This window comes from Chelonus insularis, unplaced genomic scaffold (genome assembly GCF_013357705.1).
Source record: "Chelonus insularis isolate UGA/USDA-ARS -01 unplaced genomic scaffold, ASM1335770v1 contig_168_pilon, whole genome shotgun sequence".
Classification (NCBI taxonomy): Eukaryota; Metazoa; Arthropoda; class Insecta; order Hymenoptera; family Braconidae; genus Chelonus; species Chelonus insularis.
Window position 1 is genome coordinate 21,969 of NW_023276407.1, and position 23,920 is coordinate 45,888.

General features: G+C 29.7%; 5 protein-coding genes and 1 pseudogene across 5 annotated transcripts; 4 read left to right on the plus strand and 2 right to left on the minus strand.

The window, feature by feature from the left end:
- The first annotated feature begins 5,399 nt into the window (after nucleotides 1-5,399).
- Nucleotides 5,400-6,896, plus strand: LOC118064209 (uncharacterized; annotated as a pseudogene).
- Nucleotides 6,897-10,367: 3,471 nt separating this feature from the next.
- On the plus strand, nucleotides 10,368-12,111 carry LOC118064204 (GPN-loop GTPase 1). The gene is made up of 4 exons (XM_035078635.1): nucleotides 10,368-10,844; nucleotides 10,952-11,316; nucleotides 11,388-11,617; nucleotides 11,694-12,111. The coding sequence occupies exons 1-4, from the start codon at nucleotides 10,619-10,621 to the stop codon at nucleotides 11,989-11,991; spliced, it is 1,119 nt and encodes a 372-aa protein (XP_034934526.1). The 5' UTR covers nucleotides 10,368-10,618; the 3' UTR covers nucleotides 11,992-12,111.
- On the minus strand, nucleotides 12,013-13,254 carry LOC118064205 (GPN-loop GTPase 3). Its single transcript, XM_035078636.1, has 3 exons — nucleotides 13,052-13,254; nucleotides 12,782-12,972; nucleotides 12,013-12,682 (listed from the first exon to the last, which is right to left on the minus strand). Exons 1-3 carry the CDS (start codon nucleotides 13,094-13,096, stop codon nucleotides 12,109-12,111), a joined length of 810 nt encoding a protein of 269 aa, XP_034934527.1. The 5' UTR covers nucleotides 13,097-13,254; the 3' UTR covers nucleotides 12,013-12,108.
- LOC118064203 (PHD finger protein 12) lies at nucleotides 13,208-15,690 on the plus strand. Its single transcript, XM_035078634.1, has 3 exons — nucleotides 13,208-13,517; nucleotides 13,630-13,829; nucleotides 13,923-15,690. Exons 1-3 carry the CDS (start codon nucleotides 13,470-13,472, stop codon nucleotides 15,577-15,579), a joined length of 1,905 nt encoding a protein of 634 aa, XP_034934525.1. The 5' UTR covers nucleotides 13,208-13,469; the 3' UTR covers nucleotides 15,580-15,690.
- A 67-nt stretch (nucleotides 15,691-15,757) lies between these two features.
- On the minus strand, nucleotides 15,758-18,661 carry Rab35 (RAS oncogene family member Rab35). Its single transcript, XM_035078637.1, has 3 exons — nucleotides 17,940-18,661; nucleotides 17,149-17,573; nucleotides 15,758-16,782 (listed from the first exon to the last, which is right to left on the minus strand). The coding sequence occupies exons 1-3, from the start codon at nucleotides 17,989-17,991 to the stop codon at nucleotides 16,654-16,656; spliced, it is 606 nt and encodes a 201-aa protein (XP_034934528.1). The 5' UTR covers nucleotides 17,992-18,661; the 3' UTR covers nucleotides 15,758-16,653.
- Nucleotides 18,662-18,758: 97 nt separating this feature from the next.
- On the plus strand, nucleotides 18,759-23,863 carry Nup214 (nuclear pore complex protein Nup214). Its single transcript, XM_035078631.1, has 2 exons — nucleotides 18,759-18,902; nucleotides 19,160-23,863. The coding sequence occupies exons 1-2, from the start codon at nucleotides 18,870-18,872 to the stop codon at nucleotides 23,681-23,683; spliced, it is 4,557 nt and encodes a 1,518-aa protein (XP_034934522.1). The 5' UTR covers nucleotides 18,759-18,869; the 3' UTR covers nucleotides 23,684-23,863.
- The last annotated feature ends 57 nt before the right edge of the window (nucleotides 23,864-23,920 follow it).

The window sequence follows — 23,920 nt, forward strand, 5'->3', positions numbered from 1 at the left end:
TGAACTATTTTTTATTGTTAATAAGTTGTTAAAAAAACGTTATCAACTATGTATCTGTACAAAAAAAGGTTTATGACTCTGTTCAAATTTTTTTATTGATTAATTAAAAGATGGTTTTACATAAAAATTGAAATTAACATTTAAAACTAATTTTGGCATGATAAAATTGCAATTACATGCAATTCAAATAGAAAAAAATTTTTCCATAATTGAAATCGAACACCGTACAACAAAATGAAAGCCGAGCGCTCTGTTTAGTCCAGTCAAATGTACTGAAAAAATTTTTCTTAAAAAATTAGCCACAATGTTTGGGTAAAATTTACCGAGCAGTTTGGTAAAGCTACTTTACTGTCGATTTTCGAGTAAATTTTACCTCAATATTTCTGTTTACATTTTAACAGATTTTAGGGATATTTTCTAAAGACATTTTCGGTGAAATTTTCTACTGTAAAAATTTTTTTTTACATATCTTATCTGTGTTGGAAAATTACTTGAATTTTACAAACATGTAATGAAATAAATGGATATTATTTGACAAGATAAACATTCATATAAGATAAATAATTAATTATTTCAATCGCTCTAATTTCCGTAAAAATGCACTAATCAGCCCGGTTTTTGACTTAAAGCGTGCAAAATCAGCAATTAAACAAAATCCAGACAATTAATTATTCATAAAAATTATGAAAAAATTAATGATAAAAGATTTTTTCTCTGAGAATTAACTTTAATATCTCATAGTACTTTTTGTACTAAAATTTAATTCTTAACAACTTTCTTCACCAATCGAGAAATTTGCGATTGGGAGGGGTTTTCGCGATTTATTACCCATGACGCCAAAGATTTTCAACTTACACCATCGTGTTCCTCGCAAAATTTCCGATCCAGTGATGTATGAATCTATAGTTTGACCTTCGCAAGTGAAAATTATCCCATTTCCCTCATTGGACTGGACTAGTTTACATTTATTTATATTGTTTACATTTATGTATCATAAGCTTCAGGCTTGGAAACAGAAGTAAAGATGGAAGCTGAACTTGCTCGCCAACTGCTTTAACTCACAGTCTTCTTTCTGACAAGCAAGACAGAGATGGATGCATATACCTTGTGCTTTGTTTTTCTCAGAACAGATCATTTAAGAATTTTAAAATTTTTTTGTGCCCTCCGGTTCCCTTTCCGTAGTGCATCCCGGTAAATTATCATTTTTCAAACGACTTCCTTGTTACCTACTCAATTTCAATTGATATCAAACTTCGGCCTTGTACCGCTCAAGGCGACGGCATAAAGTCAACTTCGGCAGAGAAGAGAGACCAGTATAGAAGTCTAGTCCTTATAGGAGGACTAAAGATGAAGGGCGGAGCTTTGATTGTTTTTCTGGTAGTAGGGAACGGAGAAAAACAGAGTAAGAAATTTCCGCAGCCGAGAGATCGTATGATATGAGGCTTAAAGCAAAATTGTGAAAAACATAAAAATGATGAAAATAGTTTCTCTTCAAGACGAAAAAACTTTTTCGAAGTTCTTAATCCCCCAAATGTGAGGAAAATCGGACTCAGATTGAGTAATCGTTTTTATAGCCACTCATTTGTGGTAAATTAAATTTTCTATCAAATAAACTATATTTTTTTTTAATTGTTTATGACAAAAAAAAAAACCAAATTCAATTAATTAATGAGAGCAAAGAGGATTCAATCCTCTGCTAATGAGTGGCTATACCAATTATGATAAAACTCTTATAAAAACATTTTTTTTTTGGTTAAAGAAGATAAAGAAGATAAAAGATCTGCACTTATGCTATTGGAACTTTTTCTAAGTTTTTAAACCCCCGTATGTGACGGAAATCGGACTCAGATTAAGTAACCGTTTTTATAGCCACTCAATTGTAGAGAATTAAATTCTCTATTGAATAAATTATATTTTTTTTAACTAAAAAAAATGTTCTAATAAAACTACTATTATAGCAAATATAGTCACTCAGTAAACACTGAATATAACAGCAATGTAACACAAAGGTAACAATATGTAACAAGTTATATAACGAAAAGTTACATATATGTTATGTAACTGTAATATTTGTTAAAGTAACAAGTTCACATTGCAGATGTCACACCCATGTGATATTGTAGCTATATAATGTAGTTATCTAATGGCAATATAATTAGCGTTACATGCATGTTGTATCCATGTTATATAACACTATAGTATATATTTTTTGTTATTTAATGTTATGCTTCTATGATATAATACTGTAATCTCTATGTTACATTACATTTATTATGCAACTGTTATTTAAATGTTACATAACATATTTTTACTAATTTTAGGTAACATTTGTTGCATACGCGCAATGTTTTTGCAATGTAACATCGCCACATCGATGTTACATACGTTCTTTGTATTGACGGCATATTCTACAGATGTAACATTACAAAATTCTGGTTATAGTTGCTTTTCTTTTCAATGTGTAGGTAAACTGAAATTGATAGCAGATCAGGGGTAATTGTTTCTAAGCTATAAGGATATTTTACAGTTCAAGAACTATTTGTGTACCTTAATTGTCAGAGAATTTCTCGTTCACTTTATTATTGGCTATGTGTACTTAATACTCAGATTAAACAAATTGATAAAAAAATCCTCATTTTCTAAGACATTTACAAAATGTTTTGTAATCTCAAAAATGAATAAATCTCAATTAAAAATAAAAAGAAGACATTATATATAATAATTATTACAAAATAACTAAAATGAACTATAATTCACACAACTATTCTCATTTTTCGGGCGCCATACTCAACCTCGGATGCGAAGAATGTCAATCATAAATCTAGTACTAAAATTAAATTCCCTATATTCAATATATAAAATTTAAATTTTAAAATCATCTTTTTAGATCACTCTGCAATCAACAACGAGTAAAAAAAGACAAAGGTTTTTTTCATACAAAAATTGCAACATAATTCTATTTGCATTTCAGTATATCGATAGAAAAAAATTATACAATAAATTGCCTGTTGATTTATATTATTTTATAATGCAAAGGTTCATTTTATCCACTTATATTGATTCTAGCGCCATCTATATTCCTGCTGTCGATAAAGTAGTTTTTGTAAGATAAGTGAAATACCAACGTAGAAATACTAACAATAAATTCAAACAAATCACATTGTTTACAAAAAATCTTTTTTTATGAAATTGTTTTAAATTTGTAATAATCGTCGTTCAAAATAAATTGTTAAAGGTAATATTGTAACTATTTCAGTTTCATTTTATTTAGAATATTTATTTTTTAACTCTATTTATTACATTAATTACACATTATTACATACACCTGGTCGAGGTGGTTGTGTTTCTTTACGCCAATGTCGCATTCTGTACTCCATCTAAACTCAAGTTTTGTAAATAGCTACGTGAGGGTATCTAAAAATATTTTATAAATTAATAATTAGTTATGATATACTCAAAAATGTGAGTTTAAAATTTTAACCTAGAAAGTAGCTACATAACATATTTGTCAATCTCTTTAACGTTTTTTTGGAATCTTTCTCTCTTTGTTACTTTCCGTTCACAAATGAGTCATCGAAAATCACAGATAACGTTTAAGAAAAATATTCATTTAACATTTAAAAATCGAATTCAACAATTTAAAATAAAACTTCTAATAATATTAAATTATCAACTTTTTTTCACAGCTTCTGCTTAATTACATCAGAAGTATTAATGGAATTAGTATCGATTTGGCAAATCACATGATTTTAATAAAGAAATTTATGTGTTTAAGTATATTGCCGTCAGATAGAATTGAAGAGGCTTTCCTAGATCTATGTAAAAACATACCTACGGATTTAGTGAACAATGGATTTTTAGAGTTCATAAGATATTATCATAGCTCCTGGATAAACACAGTGGGTGTTAATAACTTTTCGTTCTAAAATGATATGGAGGCATTTACCAAAACGTGTCATTTACATTGGAAACAACTAGATGCCAATGTACAAGAAGACCGGAATACTTGGAAATTAAGTAAACTATTTCTGAAATGGTTGGAAAAATCCCACGAAGACGTTTATAACCTACGAAGAGAACGACCTGTTCCTACTTCTACGATTTTATATTAGCCAAAAAAGACAAAACTACGAGAATTATGGCAAAGAATCGATCAAAACGCAATTGACACTCATACTTTTCTATCAATAAGTTCGAAATTAATTGAGGAGATTGTTCAAGACTTATTATTTAATAATATTTCTATGGATGCAGATTTTGAACTTTTCGAGTTAGTTCATGATAATAAAATTCTCCCAGATTTTAACTGGAATGGAAATAATAATATTTTTGAAAAACTGCTATTAAATAATGTTCTAATTGAAAATAGAGGAAGAAGAAACAGTAAGTAAATAATGTCTGTTAACAATTAGTTAATTTTAATTTATCTATTGTCATTTGTAATAAATATGTACTTTGTTTCAGTGCGCAGAGCTCATGAACGAGACAGGTGCTTGGTGTGCATGAAAAGAGACATAATTTACAAGTTCATGCCTTGTGAACATCCCGTTTATTGCCAAAACTGCATGGAAATTTTAGAAGCTCTTAATGAAGCTGAAGATAATGTATTAAGGTGCCCATTGTGTCGCAGGATTCCTGAAGAGATTTACCGTATACGTTAAGTGTATTTTGAACTAAACTCTTCACTTGCTTAGGATTCGCATTTGTTTTATCATCATTATTATTTAAGACAAGGTTACTTTATTGAAGTTTTATAAAGTTCTTTTTTTCTAAGAGTTTAATTTAAGATTTGATAAAGTTTATAGTTTTTTTTTATTAACTTTTTAAAAATTTTTATGAATTTTTCGAAATTTATTTTAAAATTTGACTTTAAAGTTTTATTAAGGTTTTGAATAAGTTTTTTATGATGTTTCAAGAGGCCTTGAATTTTAGACATAATTATCTACTTCTTAAATATGGGGTTTATATTGTGTAATTTGATTTAAGAAAGAAATATTATTTATGTGTTCATAAATTTCTTAGGTTCTAAAATTTGATGCTCAATAAATGATTAGCTACGTAAATTAAAGCTGTGTGATCTTAATCATTACATTACGATTTCAAAAAAATTTTCTCTATTGAAATTCTCAATAAGTTTTCATGTTTTTTTTTTTTTCTTCGACAAAGTGTCTCAAAGTTTAGTTGAAGTGATCATTAAATTTTTATGTTTTTTTTAATGAAGTTTTTGTATCTCGTTTTCTTAAAGTTTGTTTTATAAACGTTCCATTTGAATATGAAAAACATTGTACGCATAAATTAATAATTATTAATTTATTACATTATTACAACAAAATACCAAGAGATTCTAAATGCACCTCGGTGGAAATTTTTAGTTAAAAATAGTCAAAATAATCAAAACCATGTACGTATCAACTATAGAGTGTGGTGATGGTTCACATTTTACTGTATTCGGTAACATGACATTGTTACGATCTATACAAACATCGCATTTGATGATGGATGCCACGTTTAAAGTTGTACCGAAAACTCCGAAAACACAACAATTATTTATAATTTTAGCATTAGTCAACAACATTGTGAGTATATAAGAAAATTTGTAATTATTTTATCTTACGTTTCATTGATATAGAAAAAAAGTCTATGAATGCATAACAAATTATCATGAACTAACGATAAGTTCTATTATTATGACGGAAACATCGGTTTATTTTTATCATCAATTATTAATTTCTTTTTTCGTTAATTAACATCTTAAATTTTCTCTTTAAATATGAGATATTATTTTGAAAATTTTTCCTTAAATTTTAATTAATTATTGGTTGCAATGAAAATTTAGCAGTAAAACAAGGAGAACAAATAAGTGATTCAATCAAATGAAGACTTGTTATATACTTTATAAGGATTTAATATGATTTGATGTTAGAAAAATTTTTAAATAGTTTGATTGATTAATTAGTTCATTTGTTTTATTAAAATTATTACAAAAAGAATTAATTTTGTATTTTTCAGGCTATTCCAATTATGTAGAGCTTGATGGAAGGAAAACTGCTATAGCAGACACTAAGTTACCACAACATTTCTCTACTGTTCTTGCATCACAGATAGATCCAGAAACGATCACGTCTGATTTTGAGGCAGGTCTTTCGTTAGCTATCAACATAAATTATCCTTGAGCTTCACATAGGCGATGTTTGTTTCACTATGTCCAAGTAATGTCTATACAACTAATCGTTAAAGAAACAAGTTAATAACAAAATTCCTATTCTTGTTTTCCTCTACTAATTTATTGATGTGATTTTACAGGCACTTATGAAAAAAATTAAAAAGTCTTTGGCTACTACCTTTTCTCCAGCAATGCAGTTTGGGAAGAGTAATTGTTAAAAAATTTCTATCTTTACCCCTGCTTCCTAGTGAAAATATAAAAGAAGCTTTCGATTGGTTAAGAAAAAATATTCCACAATGTATGACAGCTATATTCCAGGAGTTTCTCGCATACTATAATCGTCAGTGGATAAGGAGATTACGTCCAGAACGACTAAGCGTTTTTAATATGATTCACAGAACGAACAATTTTTGTGAATCATACAATCGAGTTACACAACAAAAATTTGGTGTACACCCACAAATTTGGCAGTTTACTGGTGAGTATTTTTGTCATTTATTTGGATATGCTCAAGTACATTTTTTTTACAAAATTTATCAACGATTTTAGCATATCTGAATGAAATGCAACAAAATGCATTACTGGAATACAAAAGTGTGGTGATGGGTAATGTAACCAGACGTAAGATGCGAATAAAAATGTTATTTACAATGAAAAATTATTAAAACTGTGGAATATCTTCCAACTAGGCTTGATAACAATACCTCAATTCCTTGCATGTGCAAGCTATGATCTAAAATCGTTTGCAAATTTACAAATGGATGAATTAGAATCATCAATACAACTCATATCGTATGATAATACTGGTAGGTAATAAAATACATCTAGAAATAACTATAATGAAAAATTTAAAATAGACATTATGCATTAATGGAATTGGAAATATTTCAGTTTATAATTTTGAGGATTATCGTCATCTGGAAATCTTTCAGGAGATAGATTTGTACAAGATGACATTCATTATACCATAAATAAATGTCATTTTTTGAATACAGATGCAGATTCTGGGCTCAATAAATGATTAGCTACGTAAATTAAAGCTGTGTGATCTTAATCATTACATTACGATTTCAAAAAAATTTTCTCTATTGAAATTCTCAATAAGTTTTCATGTTTTTTTTTCTTCGACAAAGTGTCTCAAAGTTTAGTTGAAGTGATCATTAAATTTTTATGTTTTTTTTAATGAAGTTTTTGTATCTCGTTTTCTTAAAGTTTGTTTTATAAACGTTCCATTTGAATATGAAAAACATTGTACGCATAAATGTAATAAATAGAGTTAAAAATAAATATTCTAAATAAAATGAAACTGAAATAGTTACAATATTACCTTTAACAATTTATTTTGAACGACGATTATTACAAATTTAAAACAATTTCATAAAAAAAGATTTTTTGTAAACAATGTGATTTGTTTGAATTTATTGTTAGTATTTCTACGTTGGTATTTCACTTATCTTACAAAAACTACTTTATCGACAGCAGGAATATAGATGGCGCTAGAATCAATATAAGTGGATAAAATGAACCTTTGCATTATAAAATAATATAAATCAACAGGCAATTTATTGTATAATTTTTTTCTATCGATATACTGAAATGCAAATAGAATTATGTTGCAATTTTTGTATGAAAAAAACCTTTGTCTTTTTTTACTCGTTGTTGATTGCAGAGTGATCTAAAAAGATGATTTTAAAATTTAAATTTTATATATTGAATATAGGGAATTTAATTTTAGTACTAGATTTATGATTGACATTCTTCGCATCCGAGATTGAGTATGGCACCCCATTTTTCTATATAATTATACATGTAACTAAAATATATGTTTATATATATATAAACAAATAGGCCTATAGGCCTATTTTCAATTTGGGAATTAAGTATCAGAATATCCTAGTGGGTAGGGCCCCCGGGGTTGCATAGATGTCTCTGCTCTTAAGATATGTCGCGCAACAACGGGGGCAGATTAGACTATAATCCGTCGTACCCCACTTTCGTACTGCCCTATATGGCAGTCTGAATGGGGGTACGTCGAACACGCCGAGCACGAGACGCGTTAGCGACCGCCGACCAAAGCGGAGAAAGTTGGTACTACGGGAGGCCAAATTCCAAGCCCTGTGCCTGGGGCTGCAAAGTCAAAATATGACATGTAGGACCAGGTACAACTGGCCAATTGAGGTCGGACTCGTAGTGGTATGTCGTAAGGCCTCGGGCTTGTTACGTGTATCCCTGTGCCTGTTCTAGGTGCAGGTATATGCGTCCCGGGAAATGCCATCGCTAAGATAGTAGTGTAGTATAATTTCCCAGAGTTATGCCCAAAGGGGCGAGGTATTCATTACCGTCCTTCGGACGGAGGGAAGCATGGCTTTGGCTATCCTAGTGGGTAAAAACGTAGGTTTAAGTTGCGTGCGAGCGGGCGGTCGAAGGTTCAAATCCCTCCAAATAGGAAAAATTCATTTTACTAAAGAAATCAAATTACACTTAAAAAAATATCAGTGCTCTGCAGTGGTCTGGGTGCGACCCGAAAGGTCCACACGACCAACTTCCCAGTGGAAAAAATGAAAAAACAATTCGTATAAAACCTGTTTCCATTTTTTATAACAAATAGAATTGTTATAAACGAAATGAGTCTGTTTTTATTCATTTGACACAGTTAGTTACTTTATTTCAGTAAAAGAAAAAATTATGCGTTAAAAGTACACATATATGTATATATAGAATGGATCCCTTTTTTTATTGTTTATAACAATTTAAATTTATTATTTAAATATTACTATTTTCAATAATCACTTGTTAGTAACAATGTTCAATTGTTATAAACACAATTCCATATTATTGACTATTATAGCTTATTATAGTTTTTTGGTTCTGCAAAAAAAATGGCTGGACCGATTTTCCTGAAAACTTTTTCAGTTCTAAGTTACGTAATTACGCGTCGAATGCAATTGGTCCTACATCGATATCATTTTTTGTTCTCGAGATAATCGAGGCGAAAAATAATTCCGAACGTACGTACGCACATATGCACATACGCACATACCCACATACGTACATACGCACACACAGACGTCCACTGGAAAACGGTCGTATTGGATTCACGGGACCTTAAAACGTGGAGATATGTCAAAATTAGCGATTCGCAAAATTGGACCCATTACTATAACTTCCCACTGGGAAGTTAATAATAGAATAGTAAACAAAAGCAATGAAATCCAATAAAAATACATTACTGACAATTTTTTTTTCAATTTAAACAATATCAATGTTGATAAAAATGTTATGTAACCATAATATTACTGTAATACAACAAAGTTATAAAACAATGTTATATAATTAAGACGGAAATAGTAACATCTATGTTACTTATATGGCCATAGTTTTTATTACATATTTTATTACATATTATTACAGTTATGTACCGGTACATAACTGTAATAAAATATGTAATAAAAACTATGTCAAGGATATATAACTACAATATAACAGTGTTTACTGGGCACTCATTAGCAGAGGATTGAATTCTTTTTGTTCTCATTAATTAATTGAATTTTGTTTTTTTTTGTTATAAACAATTTAAGAAAATAAAAAAAAAATTGCAAAAAAAATATAATTTATTCAACAGAGAATTTAATTCTCTACAATTGAGTGGCGATAAAAACGATTACTTAATCTGAACCCGATTTTCCTCACATTTGGGGGATCAAGAACTTAGAAAAAGTTCTAATAACTAGTTCCTATTGTACTCAGTAATACCAGAATTTAAAAATATAGTATATATATTTATAGGTTGTTCATTGTTGTTATTAAAATTAAGTAAAAAAAAAATTTTTTAAATTTGGGATTACTTCTTCAGTCATCATGAAATAATCGTGACTATTAATGTTAGTTTAATTATAGTAATTATAAACTTAAGTTTATAATTAAATTATCAGTATCATTATTTAAATTTTCTTGTTATTATTTAAATTAAGGTTCAAAAATGTTTTAGTGGGGATAGTCCATTGTTGTAGGGACTATCTAAAAAAGTATTTAATCATGAACTTTCTAAATTAATTTAGATGTTGAATCTCTATTTGAAAAAAAAACTACTCCATCGATAATTGCTCGGATGGTATCAAAGTTTTTGATGGACTAGGCATTAATGACGCCAAGTGTACATCATCAAATCATTCATAATTTAAAGTTATGTCAATAAAAAATAAGAAATAAATATTAAAATAATTAGGCAACCAATAAATAGAAATTTCAGATAAATGAAAAAATATAAACTAATTTATTTTTATATAGATAAGAAACTATCACAGAATTTATGATTATTTTATTAGTTGTGCATCTGTCATGTTAAAGATCGTCTGATATATATATATAGGTTAAGATTCATATCAACTTCAATAAACAACACGCTGTAGTTTTAGACAATTTTTTTACTAAGTTTGAAAAAATAATTTTAAAATTATGGAAACAAAAGCTTACGATGCTGAACATTTCACTGAAGAACATTCAAAAGAAGGTGGGACAAAGTTGAAAAAAAAGCCGGTTTGTATTATTGTTCTTGGAATGGCAGGCTCTGGAAAAACAACATTTGTTCAGAAAACTGTGGCAAAACTTTATGAAGTTAACAAACCTTATGTAATAAATTTAGATCCTGCTTGTAGAGAAGTACCATATATTGCGAATATTGGTAAATTTTTATATATTAAAGAAAAAATTGATATTTTGGAATTAAAAATACTTTTATTCTATTTTATGCTTCTGATATTACTCGTGTTGATACAAAAAAACTTTCAGATATCAGGGACACCGTCAATTACAAAGAAGTAATGAAACAATACGCCTTGGGACCAAATGGAGCAATAGTGACAACACTAAATTTATTTTCTACAAAATTTAACAAAGTTATTGAACTTATTGAAAAGGCCGGAGAAGAATATGATTATGTTATTCTTGATACACCTGGTCAGATTGAAGTTTTTACATGGTCTGCAAGTGGGACAATAATCACAGAAGCATTAGCTTCACAATTTCCTACAGTTGTCGTTTACATAATGGATACTGTTAGAAGTGTAAATCCTGTTACATTTATGTCGAATATGCTTTATGCATGTTCGATTCTGTACAAAACTAAATTACCATTTATTGTAGTGATGAATAAGGTAAAAAAGGTTTATTATCGATGTATTTATAATTAATAAAATAGAATAATTATCATTGTTAAATATTTTAGATTGATATTGTTGAACACAGTTATGCAGTGGAATGGATGCAAGATTTTGAAGCTTTTCAAGATGCTTTAGAATCCGAAACTAGTTATATTAGTAATTTAACAAGGAGTATGTCTTTAACATTAGATACATTTTATAGTCAATTAAAAAGTTGTGGAGTGTCAGCAAGAACTGGAGCTGGAATATCAGAATTTTTCGATCTTGTTCAAGAAGCACACGAAGAATATGAAATGTAACTAATTTTATCTTTATGTTTTATTATTATTACTTTTAAAATTAGATTTATCAAAAATAATTTCACTTTTTAGCATTTACAAAAAAGAATGGATAAAGTTGAAAGTAAAACAAGAAAAAGAAAAAATTCAGTTAGCTGAAGCTGCTTTAAAAAGTCAAGGAGAATCTTCGATGGTTACAAAAACTCCAATTGGTAAAGAAATTGCGGATGTTTATATTAAAACCCCTGGAGAAGAATCAAGTGAAGATGAAGAAGGTGAAGAAGCTAAAAATTTAAAAGATGATGAATTACAAGAAGATTTATCTTTTAAAAATTTTTTAGAAAAATATCAACAAAAAAAAATGAACGAATTCCATCCAAAAACGACATAAAATAACTATTACATAAAGAAATAAGATTTGAGTTAAAAATTTATATTAAATCGTACAATTTTAATTACATTAAAATTAAAAATACACATTTCACAATAATTTTTTTATTAAATAAAATTAATCATCTCGCTCTAGCTCATCAAAATCTCGCGTTTTCACATCTTCCTCCTCACCAAACTGAATTGTATTATCAATAATTACTTTAATGTTGGTTATACTTTCTTCATCTTTGATGTTTAAAGGGTAAAATCTTACAAGACTATAGCTTTCAATAAGTCTTCCTAAAGCTTCTGTTAAATTTCTGTACTTCTCATTCCAAGGATCATTTTGTAAGTCAGCTAATAAAAGTTCTGAATCAGGTTCAATATATTTGTCCAACTGTTTTCTAGCAGATTTCGACAACGAATCTATTTTGCTCAGAATATTTATATGAGGTAATTCTAAATTAATCATAACACTCAATGCTGCCATAGTTCCTGATAAAAATTTGGATGCATCGACCATAAATTGACTGTCAACCAAAAATATACCACAAAGTCTGAAATTCATATTTTCTAACATTTTTATCAACTGTCTTATAACTGTCATGTGAGTATAAAGTTCTATTTGACCAGGACAATCGAAGATAATGTAATCATCATCAATATCCCCTAATTGTTCTTCGAGCCATGATGAATTTTCAAGCAAATATCTGTTAATTTTAAGGAATAATTTTTTAATGACTTAATTTTTTTAACAAACAATGTTCCACTTTATAAATAAACAATTATTAAAAATTTTATAAACTTACTCCATACAAAAAACAAGACCGCCATTGGGACCAAATTTCAATTCTTCCATAGCGTCGTCTAATTGAATCAATTCTCTAATATCGACAAGAAGATTATAATCAAAATATTCTGCAGCAGGGTCTAAGTTAACTACATTAATTACTTTATTTTGATCTGCAGCATGTTTTTGAATGATAGAGCAGTAAGTAGACTGAAAAATTCAATACAAAAACTATCAAAATAACCCTCAAAAACATCAAAATTTAATTGAATAATGATGTAAACTTTACCTTGCCACTACCAGCTGGGCCCATAACTAGTTGTCCATATCTCATTTTAGTAATTTATAATTTAAAACAGTAATATGTAACAATAAAAAATTTTTAATAGTAAATACGACGGCTACAATGATTATTTTGATTGAAAAAAAGGTTATGAAAAATTCTGGACAAACTTGGAATTCGCTTCTCTCTTCAGTCTCCATCTATATATGAAGCAAACTGTTTGATTAAATTAAATATTATCATCAGAAGATGAAGAAGGGATAGAAGGTTCTATAAAAAAACGTCTTCTATAATAGAGGTTTTTTAGTATACATAAGAGATTTCTGTGAACATTGTTAAGTTTTATTTGAGTTAGTATATCACAATCAATTTGATCACAAGTTTAAATTGAGGCAAACATTAATTCTTTCTAATTTTATATAAAATGGGTACTGTTGATTACGGTTTGTCACCAAATGGTGGTCTTATGCCTGTGAGTAAAATAATTTCATGTATTTTTTTTAAAATTAGATACATTTTTAAGGAGACACTGATTTTTATTAGTTAACTCTTGACTAATTAATCAATTTGTTATTCTATTTTAGCAAATACAAACTTTAATAGCACCTCCAGTGTCTGAAGATTCAAAAACAGGTAAAAATAAGAGAGATAAAGATGAAAAGAGACATCCATACTTCAAACGACCTGGTAGAGGTCACAATAGAGATTCGTGTGATGCCTGTAGTGATGGTGGAGAATTAATATGTTGTGATAAATGTCCTGCTTCATTCCACTTACAATGCCAGTATGTTCAGTATTTTGGATATTATTAATTTTGTGAAAAATTCACTACCTATTCCTGTTCAAGTTATTCATTAGAATCATTGAAATTTTTCAGTGATCCACCGCTAGACATCTCAGACATCCCAAATGGCGAGTGGATCTGCCACGCATGCAGGTGTTCAAAAAGAGATGCAAAAGAAAAACTTAACTCAAAAAAAAGAAAAAAGAAATCCGCTTTAGAAGTACTAGCTTTAGCTGCATCTTTAGTTAATCCTCGAGAATTTGAATTACCTAGAGAGTTAAGACTGCCATTAACATTCCCAGGGACTGATAAAGTCGATATAGTACCTGGGAAAAGAGGAAGACAACCAGGATCTTCTCACAATAATGGAAAAAGTCATTGTTTAGACTCTAATTTAATGGTTCCACTGCCAGCAAGGTTGTGTTTTGAATGTAGTAAAAGTTGTAAAAAGGCTCCATTAATTGCATGTGATTATTGCCCTTTATATTTTCATCAAGACTGTTTAGATCCACCACTTACGGCTTTTCCTAGTGGTCGTTGGATGTGTCCAAATCATCCAAATCATTTTATTGATCAAAACCTTCTTCAATCTTGTAATGCTACGGCTAGATTAAAACTTTGGGATCAATTTGCTACTCGAAGAGTTGACCAACATGCTGTTAAGTTAGAATTTTTAAGAAAAGCACATGCTATCAATCCACCTTTTAGAGTTAAATTAGCTAGTAATGAAAGAATTAAAGTTAAAGTTCCAGCTATGATTAAGTATTACTATGCAAATCCACCTGAATTAAACTCTATCAACACTTATCGAATGAACGCATTCATTCGTCCATACGCTCAAACTATAAATAGTACAAAAGAAGAGAAGGAATTTAATGGTCATGAAGAATTACCATTCAATGATTGCTCAGTTGAAAAATCAACAAATCAATCAAATAATTTAAAACACAAAGAAGGTCAAGATGGTTCGAGTGAAAAAATGGAAATTAATGATGGGGTGAATGAAGAAGTAAAAGAAAGTGAAGAAAGATCTCCAAATGCTACATTGAATGACAAAATCAAAGAAGAAACTTTTAAAATACAATCGTGGAATTTAGGATATGAAATAAAGGAAGGAATACAACTTTTAGAACGTCCAGTGTTAGAAGCGTTAGCTCAACAAAGATTAGAACAAATTTTGAATCCAGATAGTGAAGAATATAGATGTTTAAATAATCAAAATGAAGCACGAGCAGCTTTATTTCCGCTTAGCAGAAAACCCGGACCACCAGCTTTAATGATAAAAAGAACTTTAACAATAGGAACTGGCGCTAATTGTGATGTACATTTGTCAAAATATGGTAATTGTGAGTGTACATCATCAAAACACGCTGTAATCTTTTTTGATGATTCTACAAAGCGATATGAATTACTAAATTATAGTGAACATGGTACAACAGTTGACAATGTATTTTATTCTTGTGATTGTACGAGTTTTTCATCAAGAAAAAGTAAAGATAAAGAAGAAATGTTACCCGATCATTGGAGACCGTATGAAAAGTTATCAGACAAACGATTAGATAGTTTAAAATCAATTCCTAATGGTAATCGAATTTCATGTAAATGTTCAATGGTTGATCCGAAAGAATCTAATCAAACTTATACTCAAGCCGGATGGGAAGGAAGTGCAGTTGTTGCTCATGGTTCTATTCTTACATTCGGCTGCCTCGTATTCGTTTTCACCACTGTCACCGTTCATTCAAAACAATGAAAAATATATGTAGTTATCTGTAAATATTGTTCATTGATTTGTTCAACAATTCTTAATTTTTCAAATATTAGGAATGAAAAAATTAAAATAAATGAAAAATGTGAATTTAAATTCTTGCGTTTTATAGCAATTAGGTAAGAGTAAGTTTATAGGTATTAAAATCAACAATGAGACAATAGAAACATAAAATCCTGTTTATTATGATAGAAATTATATATAATTGTATACCTAATACTCGTTGTTATTATTTGTGTCGTTGCTTCAGGTACATGCAACGATATGACTACAAATACTTTCTTTATTGGTTTACTTTGAATTTTTCAAACATTGTTAACGTCTGAGCAATTGATATGTTAAATCGCAGAAATAATTAAAATATGGCGATTATTATTTTCATGAGTTATTGAAAAAGTTATCACAGACTTTTAGTCTCCGCCACTTTGCCAGAAGTTTAACTAAAAATTTAGTGGGGCCATAGAGATTATACTATTTGTAAAATGTTTAAAAATGGATGTACATATTTACAGTAATGATTACTTAGTTAATAGTACATATAAGATTTATGTAACGAATTTTTCTCATACCGATTTAATTTTTTTTATTACAGCACTCAAACATTTTCTTATAACACTTTACAAATAGCAACTAAATGTCTTATTAAATAATATTTCGAAATGTATACGTGTATAGCTCGACAGTTATAAATTTTCTTTGAGTTATTAAATTATCGTTCAGAATTCTATGATTTTTGTTTATGATTAATTTGATGAGAAAATTCATCAACCGTTTTTTTTTCTTTTCATTATCAATTCACGTTGTATGTGAATTCATATTTTAACATAAACCGTTACAAGAAATAATACGTTAATTCTTTTTAAAAGAATGCCACAACACATCGAAGCCAATCAGCACAAAAAATCTATGACACTTGTAAACATTTCATTCATTTACAATCATATCGATCACTTCTTCGTAAAATTTATCCGTTTTATTACTTTTTTCAGTATACGGTCCCTGTTATTAAAAATTTTTGAATAAATATAAAAATCTCGAAGAAATTCACACTTTAATTTGCTAACAACATTTTTTCCTATGTTGTTTGGTACTTTTTCTTAAATTCACTGTTTCATTTGTCTGTATTGCCTGACGTTCTTTTCTTTCCTTTTTTGTGTGCAGAACTTGACGCGTTATCGCCATAAACATCTGTAAAAAATATTTTAAGAATCAAATATTTGAATAAAAATTTTTTATTTCCATATTTTTTAATATAAATCTGTATAATATAGAAACAAAATTTCAAATGTGTTTTAATTTTAAGATAAATTTACATTCGTACTATTTTTTTGCAAATAGTAGCTGGTTTTATTTTGAATTATATATTTTCTGCTTCAGTTTGATTCATTATGATTTTAAGTTGTGATGGCTCGGGATGCTGTTGTCCCCATGCTGCCACTATCTAATTTGATTCATTTTATATCATTTTACCCATAATAATATTATAGAATAATTTTTCTGCACCATTATTACTATATTTTAAAATATAAACCAAAATTTAATTAGAATATTTACCTCCTCAACATTAATATTATCTTTTGCTGAAGTTTCAAATAGTTGAATACCCATTTGATTCGCAAATCTCTGAGCGTCTTCAGTTAGTACTACTTTATGATTAGGAGCATCATTTTTATTGCCAACTAAAACCCTGTTAACGATATCGCAGTTGTGCTCTATTTCATGGAGCCATCTTTTGACATTCGCAAAAGAGTCGCCACTAGTAACATCATAAACAACAATAACTCCATGTGTTCCTCTGTAATACGTTGATGTTATCGTTCGGAATCTTTCTTGTCCTGCGGTATCCCAAATTTGTAATTTTACACGTTCTCCATCAACAACTACAGTTCTTATTTTAAAATCAACTCCTATTGTTGTGATATAACTGCCATTAAATGTGTTGTCCGCAAATCTAAGAAGTAATGAGCTTTTACCAACTCCTGGAATTATCAAGAAAATGAAAGATTAATTAATCAATTACTAGCTTACAAAAAACAATTTTACTGTTGACAGATTAAATGATGTTAAGTTGAGAGCCTCTGAACAATAAATAAAGTTCATCTATCCCGCTTTTCATTCAGATATATTATAGAATTGTATCAAGGACTTGTCATAACAAACAACCCCTTTTATCTATTATGACTCTTCATAATGCGGAAGACAATTATTTGATGATACTTCATTTTTCTTCATATACTCAGAGCCGGCATGATGCAAGAAGGTTAAATTTATTTGATAGCGTGCATAATTTAGAAATAAAGGAAAAATATATTTATTTAAATGCACTATAGATCATTATTAATTACCACTATCTCCAATGATAAGCAGCTTAAACAAATGGTCGTACTCTCGGGCCATTTCTATTGAGAATTATCTTCTTCTTTGGTCCTACAATAAATCTCAGTCTCAAGTATCTTAGATTTAAATCCAGAAGAGATGAACTCAATGAATTAATATAAATATATAAAACAATGAGTTAAACTGAAGATAAAAAAGGAATGAGATTTCTTTTCTTTTAATCTTGTTTTATTTTATTTTTCAATATCTTCTTTCCTTTTGTTCGTCGTCGTCAGATTTCGTCACTCCTTTCTGGTTCACGTTAAAATTACAAGATCGCCATATTTATTGGATGTGATATCGCTGTTCATTATCGCTGTTAAAAAAATGTACGCGTTTAACATGACGTCCAGATCAACACATTTGTCACTGGCACTGGTATTTGATGTACACTGCTTTTTCTTTTATATGAAAAAATATTAAAAATCTTTAATCTCACTCCGAAAGAAGCTGTGTCAAAAATAAAAGAATTAAAAATTTTTGATTAAAACTTCCTTCATTAACTGATCAGAAATTTACAAATTATTGTTCTCAATGACTCTTTTTATCTTGTTTAGAATGTATTTCTATACAGTTTCCTGTTCGTGCTTATACAAAGACGTTGTTTGACAGATAATATAAAACTCACTGGAGCAGATGCATTGATATAACGGACAAGCATCAGTTGAATCATTATTTGTTCATTTCGTTTACAACGAACCACAACTACAAAAATAAATCACTGTTTACATCATTATTTTTGTAAGTTGGCAATAATGTTTTCGAGTTCGAGATTCTCTTTTTGATGCTCTAAAATTACAACCGTAAACGTTGAAGAATTGTGTTTTTGACATTTTTCAAAATTATTCAAGGTTAATTATTAAATATTGCTCAAATAAAAAGTGTTCAATATTTTTATAATGAAGCCTGCACCGAATCCTAAAGATGTTCAGGTAAAAAACCAATCTTTTGTATTATCAATTTTATATTATTACTGATTATATCAAAAATATTAATAATTGTTTGATTATAAATAAAGTTATATATTATTCGAACCGGTTCCATTAAATTATTTATGTTATATTTATTATTTACTAATTTTTCTAATTGAGCAAGCCATTGCAACTAACGTTAATTTTATAATAATATCTTTAATAGTATTTTACATAACCTCTACTGAATATGGAAGTACTTATTCTTTTTGTTACAGGAATTTCAGTTCAAACAAGACCAATTAATTCAAGCTTATGAGAATTTTAAAAATATACCAATTTCTTGTAATCTAATTTTGGCGGATTCAAAAAGAGGATTAATATATACTGCTTATGAAAATAAATTAACGGTATTTAAATCTAATCTTTCTAATGATTGGAGACTCGACCATAATCTTCCATCAGTTATATCTCGACTATCTATAAGCTGTGATTGTTCTTATGTAGGAATAACATTTAATTCACCAACGGCTCATATTTATAAAGCTAGTTCAATATCAAAAAATCAATTAGAACTTATTAATACAGTTGTTATTTCAAATGTAAGTCAAAACGTTTTTGCTTATGATCTACGATGGAATCCTGCGATTCCAGAAATGTTTTGTACTGTTGTTAGTGATCATTCAATTGGTACTTTTCAAATTAAACCAGATCAAAAAACAACAATAAATGTCATAGCATTAGAAAATATTCAAGGATTAGAAGCTGAATGTGTTGCTTGGAGTCCTAAAGGCAAACAATTAGTTATTGGATGCAAAAATGGAAACATTATTCAATTAAAACCTGAATTAAAAATTGCAAGAACAATTACTGGGCCTTCTCCGCCTATTGGTGGAGTTACATCTATATTATGGATTAGTAATTACCAATTTTGTGCTGCATACTTGGATGTTAATGAACGTCGAATCAATGTTTTAATTATCGACGCACCTAAAGGCGATACTAAAACAATTTTTACATGTTACGAAGATATTACTTATGGAATGCCAGATGTTGATGCAGAATATTTACCTCGATATTACTTTGATCACGTGCCAGAATGGAATTTAATTATAGCTGCTAGTAGTAGTAGTGGTGAAATCGCAGTTCTTGGATCTCTTGATAACGGAGCTCATTGGGAACAATGGCAATTAAATGACAATGGAAGAGCCCAGCTCCCATTAGTGCAAACTTCTGAGTCTTATCCAGTTGGTATGGCTATTGATAAGTCATCAACAATCATATTACCTTGGGGGCCAGAAAGTACATTACCACATCCAGTTCCTATCCTTTATATCTATGGTACTTCAGGACAAATTATAAGTTTCCATATGGTCAATTTATTTCCTAATTGTCCGTCACTTTGCTCACCTCCAAGTGAACAATTTGTTCTACCTCAACGAACGAGTATGTTACCTTCAGAAATTTCTTTCATTCTTAATACAGGAGTGACAAGTACTCCTCGTCCAAAACAAATAGAATCATCTATTGAAAGGCCAAAAGCTGTAATTCCAACTCCAAATTCATTTACTGAACCTCAAAAACCTACTACTACTCCTCAATCAGTGTTAACATTACAAGTTTCTGTCCAACCTCAAGTTGAATTGAAGATTCCTAGATCCCGGTCAGAACAATCTGTCGAAATTCATTCATCAAAACCTGGAATTGGAATCTCACCCGTGAAAGAATTACAAACAGATCCAGCTGCTGCAATTGTAGATAAAATCAATTATGATAGCATCTTTTGGCGAAATTTTTGTGAAGAAATAACTCATTTTGAAAAGGAATTACAGAGTAAACTAGAGCCACAAACTTGGGATATAGGAGCAGAAGAAGAAAAACAAAAATTGATAACTCAATGTGCTCAAATGAATGAATTTGGACATGATTTGATGGAAACAACTAATAGTTTAGCAAGTGATGTGTCTTATTTAAAAGCTTTATATTTACAAACTTTTGCTTGGGTTGAAGAAATTAAATCTAGGAATTCAGCGAATGTTTGTGACGTTCCAAAAAATTGTCACGATCGAAGTAAAATTGAAGAATTGCAGAAAAAATTTTCTCACGTTCAATCTCAATTACTTCAAGCTATAAAAGCTCTAGACATTCATTGGGTAGAGCAAGAATCTCAAGACAGAGCAAGAATGAAAATTCCAAGTTTAGAGTTCATTTATCAAAATCTTAAAAAACATGCTGAAATTATTGCGAAAGAAAAAGAAGCTCTTGACAACTTATCGAAAAAATGGAAAACTTTATCTCGAGGAAATAAAATATCTAGTTTAAATCGATCTATTGCCAAGTTGAATATAAGTTCTAATATTCCAGGATCTTCTGGAATTAATGGTGATGGTGGTGTAATTGAAATGCGTTGTAGAGCTATTGCTAATAATACTAAAAATTTTACTCGAGAAAAACAAATGAGATTAAGAGATCTTTTACTAAAAACTGAGCCGAAAATTATTAAAGCAATAAATCCTTCTCCAGTGCAAGATAAACTAAAAGCTACTCTTACCTCTTTAACATCACAAAATAAAACTACAATTACGCCAAAAGTGAAAGAAAAAATTGTAACTAATAAACTTAGTGGTGAATTACCAAAAGTCAATGTTCCATCAACAAAAAGTGCAACTTTTGTATCTAATATTATTCCCGTCAGTGTTGGAACTACTACAATTGTTACTACTGGAATAACTACTACTACCATTACTACTTCACCTGCTACATCTATAATAAAAACTACTACTACATCTCAAAATCCTTTAGCATCTTTAAACAGTATTGTAGCAAAATTAGGAAATGAACCTCTAACAGTAACCCAACAAAAAACACAACCATTAACTTTTTCAACAAGCGCCTTTTCTCTTAATTTTGGAAATCAAACATCTGTTAAACTTAACGAAAAATCAGTCATAACAACATCTCCACATACAATAAAATCTCTTTTAATACAACCAACCGCTGCATCTACACAAATTCCATCAATTACACCAATTAATCTTAAACCTTTCTTTTCTGGGTCTTTGGAGCAAAAACAAGAAAGTATTGTGCCTGTCATATGCAAAGAAAATACTCCAAAAGTTCCATTTACGTTCAAATCAACAGAACAATGTACTTCAGCACAATCTGTTTCATTATTTCAAACGAATTCTCTTGAAAATGGTTTGTTGAATGGAGCTACAACTGTTAAAGTTGAACAAGCTCGAGGAACTCAAACAAATGCGCCTCAAAATTCTGGAACCAGTTTCAATTTGTCACTTAATGATTCTCATTCAACTGTAGCTAGTACACAGCAAAATGTTTCTAATCTTAACAAGAATTTATCATTTAATCAGAACATTGGAAAATCTCCGACCACTACCGCTACTGCTGCTGTTCCTGTTGTTAATAATCAAACTTTTTTCCTTTCCGTAAAACCTGGAGATACTACAATTTCAAATTTAGCTAAAACGGAATCATTGCCACTTCAAACAATTACTACTATTAATACCACTGTGACTACTCCTGTTGTTGCTGCTACTGGTTCTACAACTAAACTTCCTGCTTCAGATTTTTCTAAAATGATGATGGGTTTGTCTACCCAAAGTTTAACTAACAAATCCCAGTTAGGTTCTGCTGCACCTATTTTAATTACGCCGACATTGACATCATCAACAGCAACTACTATAAACTTTGGAAAAGTAATGTCTGTTACACCAATTGCATCGCCTCCAGGAGAAGCTAATACTTTTATCAATCTACCGAGTGGAACTACTATAGAAAAACTATTATCACCTGCAAACACCACCACACCAGTTTCATCACCATCAAAAATGTTCGGAATGGGAACAGGTAGCAATATTTTTGGTGGTAATACTACGAATTTATCAACATCAGCATCAATATTTACTAATACTAACCCTCTAACTTCTACCAATGTTTCTGATAAATCTGTCGTAACAACATCAGCACCAGCATTATTTGGTAACGCTTCAAATGGATTTTCACAGCCATCTAATACATCAATTATGCAATCAAATGTTATTTGTCAATCAATCAATTTTGGAAAACCTCCTTCAACATGTGCCACACCTTCGAATATTTTTGGTAAACCAGCAGTGTCAGGAACTTCAACAACTTCTTCAATGCCAGCTCTTATGTCTTCATCACCATTTGGACAATCGACAAAATCACCCATGAATGCTGCAAGTCCTGTTAAGCCTTTTCTCGCAAATCCTGAAACTACTCCGAATGCTTCGCCTTTCAGTGCTATTCAAACTTGTCCAACACAAAATATTTTTGGTGGAAGCACCACAAGTCCTAAAGTAACTTCTATTTTTGGTGGAATACCGACTTCTCCACCAAGTTTTGGTTCATCTTCCATGGGATCTATGTTCGGTGGATCCCCCAAACCTACAGGAATCATATTTGGAGGAGCTCCGAGTTTTGGAACACCACCAATGGCTAACACTGCTGCGTTTGGAACACCATCAACTTTCGGCTCTAAACCAGTGTTTGGCTCTCAACCAGTATTTGGAGGATCTAAACCAGAATTTGGTACAACATTTGGTTCTAGTTTTGGAACTATGGGTTTCGGAACATCGAGTCCTCCTCTTAGTAATACTCCAACTGATAAAGTATTTGGTAATGTAACTGGCAGTAATACTTTCGAGTCATTAGCAAGACAAGATACTGGTCTGACATTTGGAAGTTTAGCACAAAAAAGTCCAACTGCTGAAAAACCTTCTTTCTCTGGTGGACATTCATTTACAGCCTGGCGATCATGATCAACAGATTAATTATTTTAGTTTTTTTAGTCATATCTAGTATAGTGATATTATTTTTTAAAAATATAATGATTAAGGTTCCGGATTATGTTAATATTGACAAATATTTCATTAAATATATATTTTTTTCATAAAAAAATTAAAACTTCTATATTTATTTATGTCATTTTTTAATCTTAATAATCACCCTAAAAATGTAATTTTAACTATTTTAACAATAATGAAACTTACTGCTCT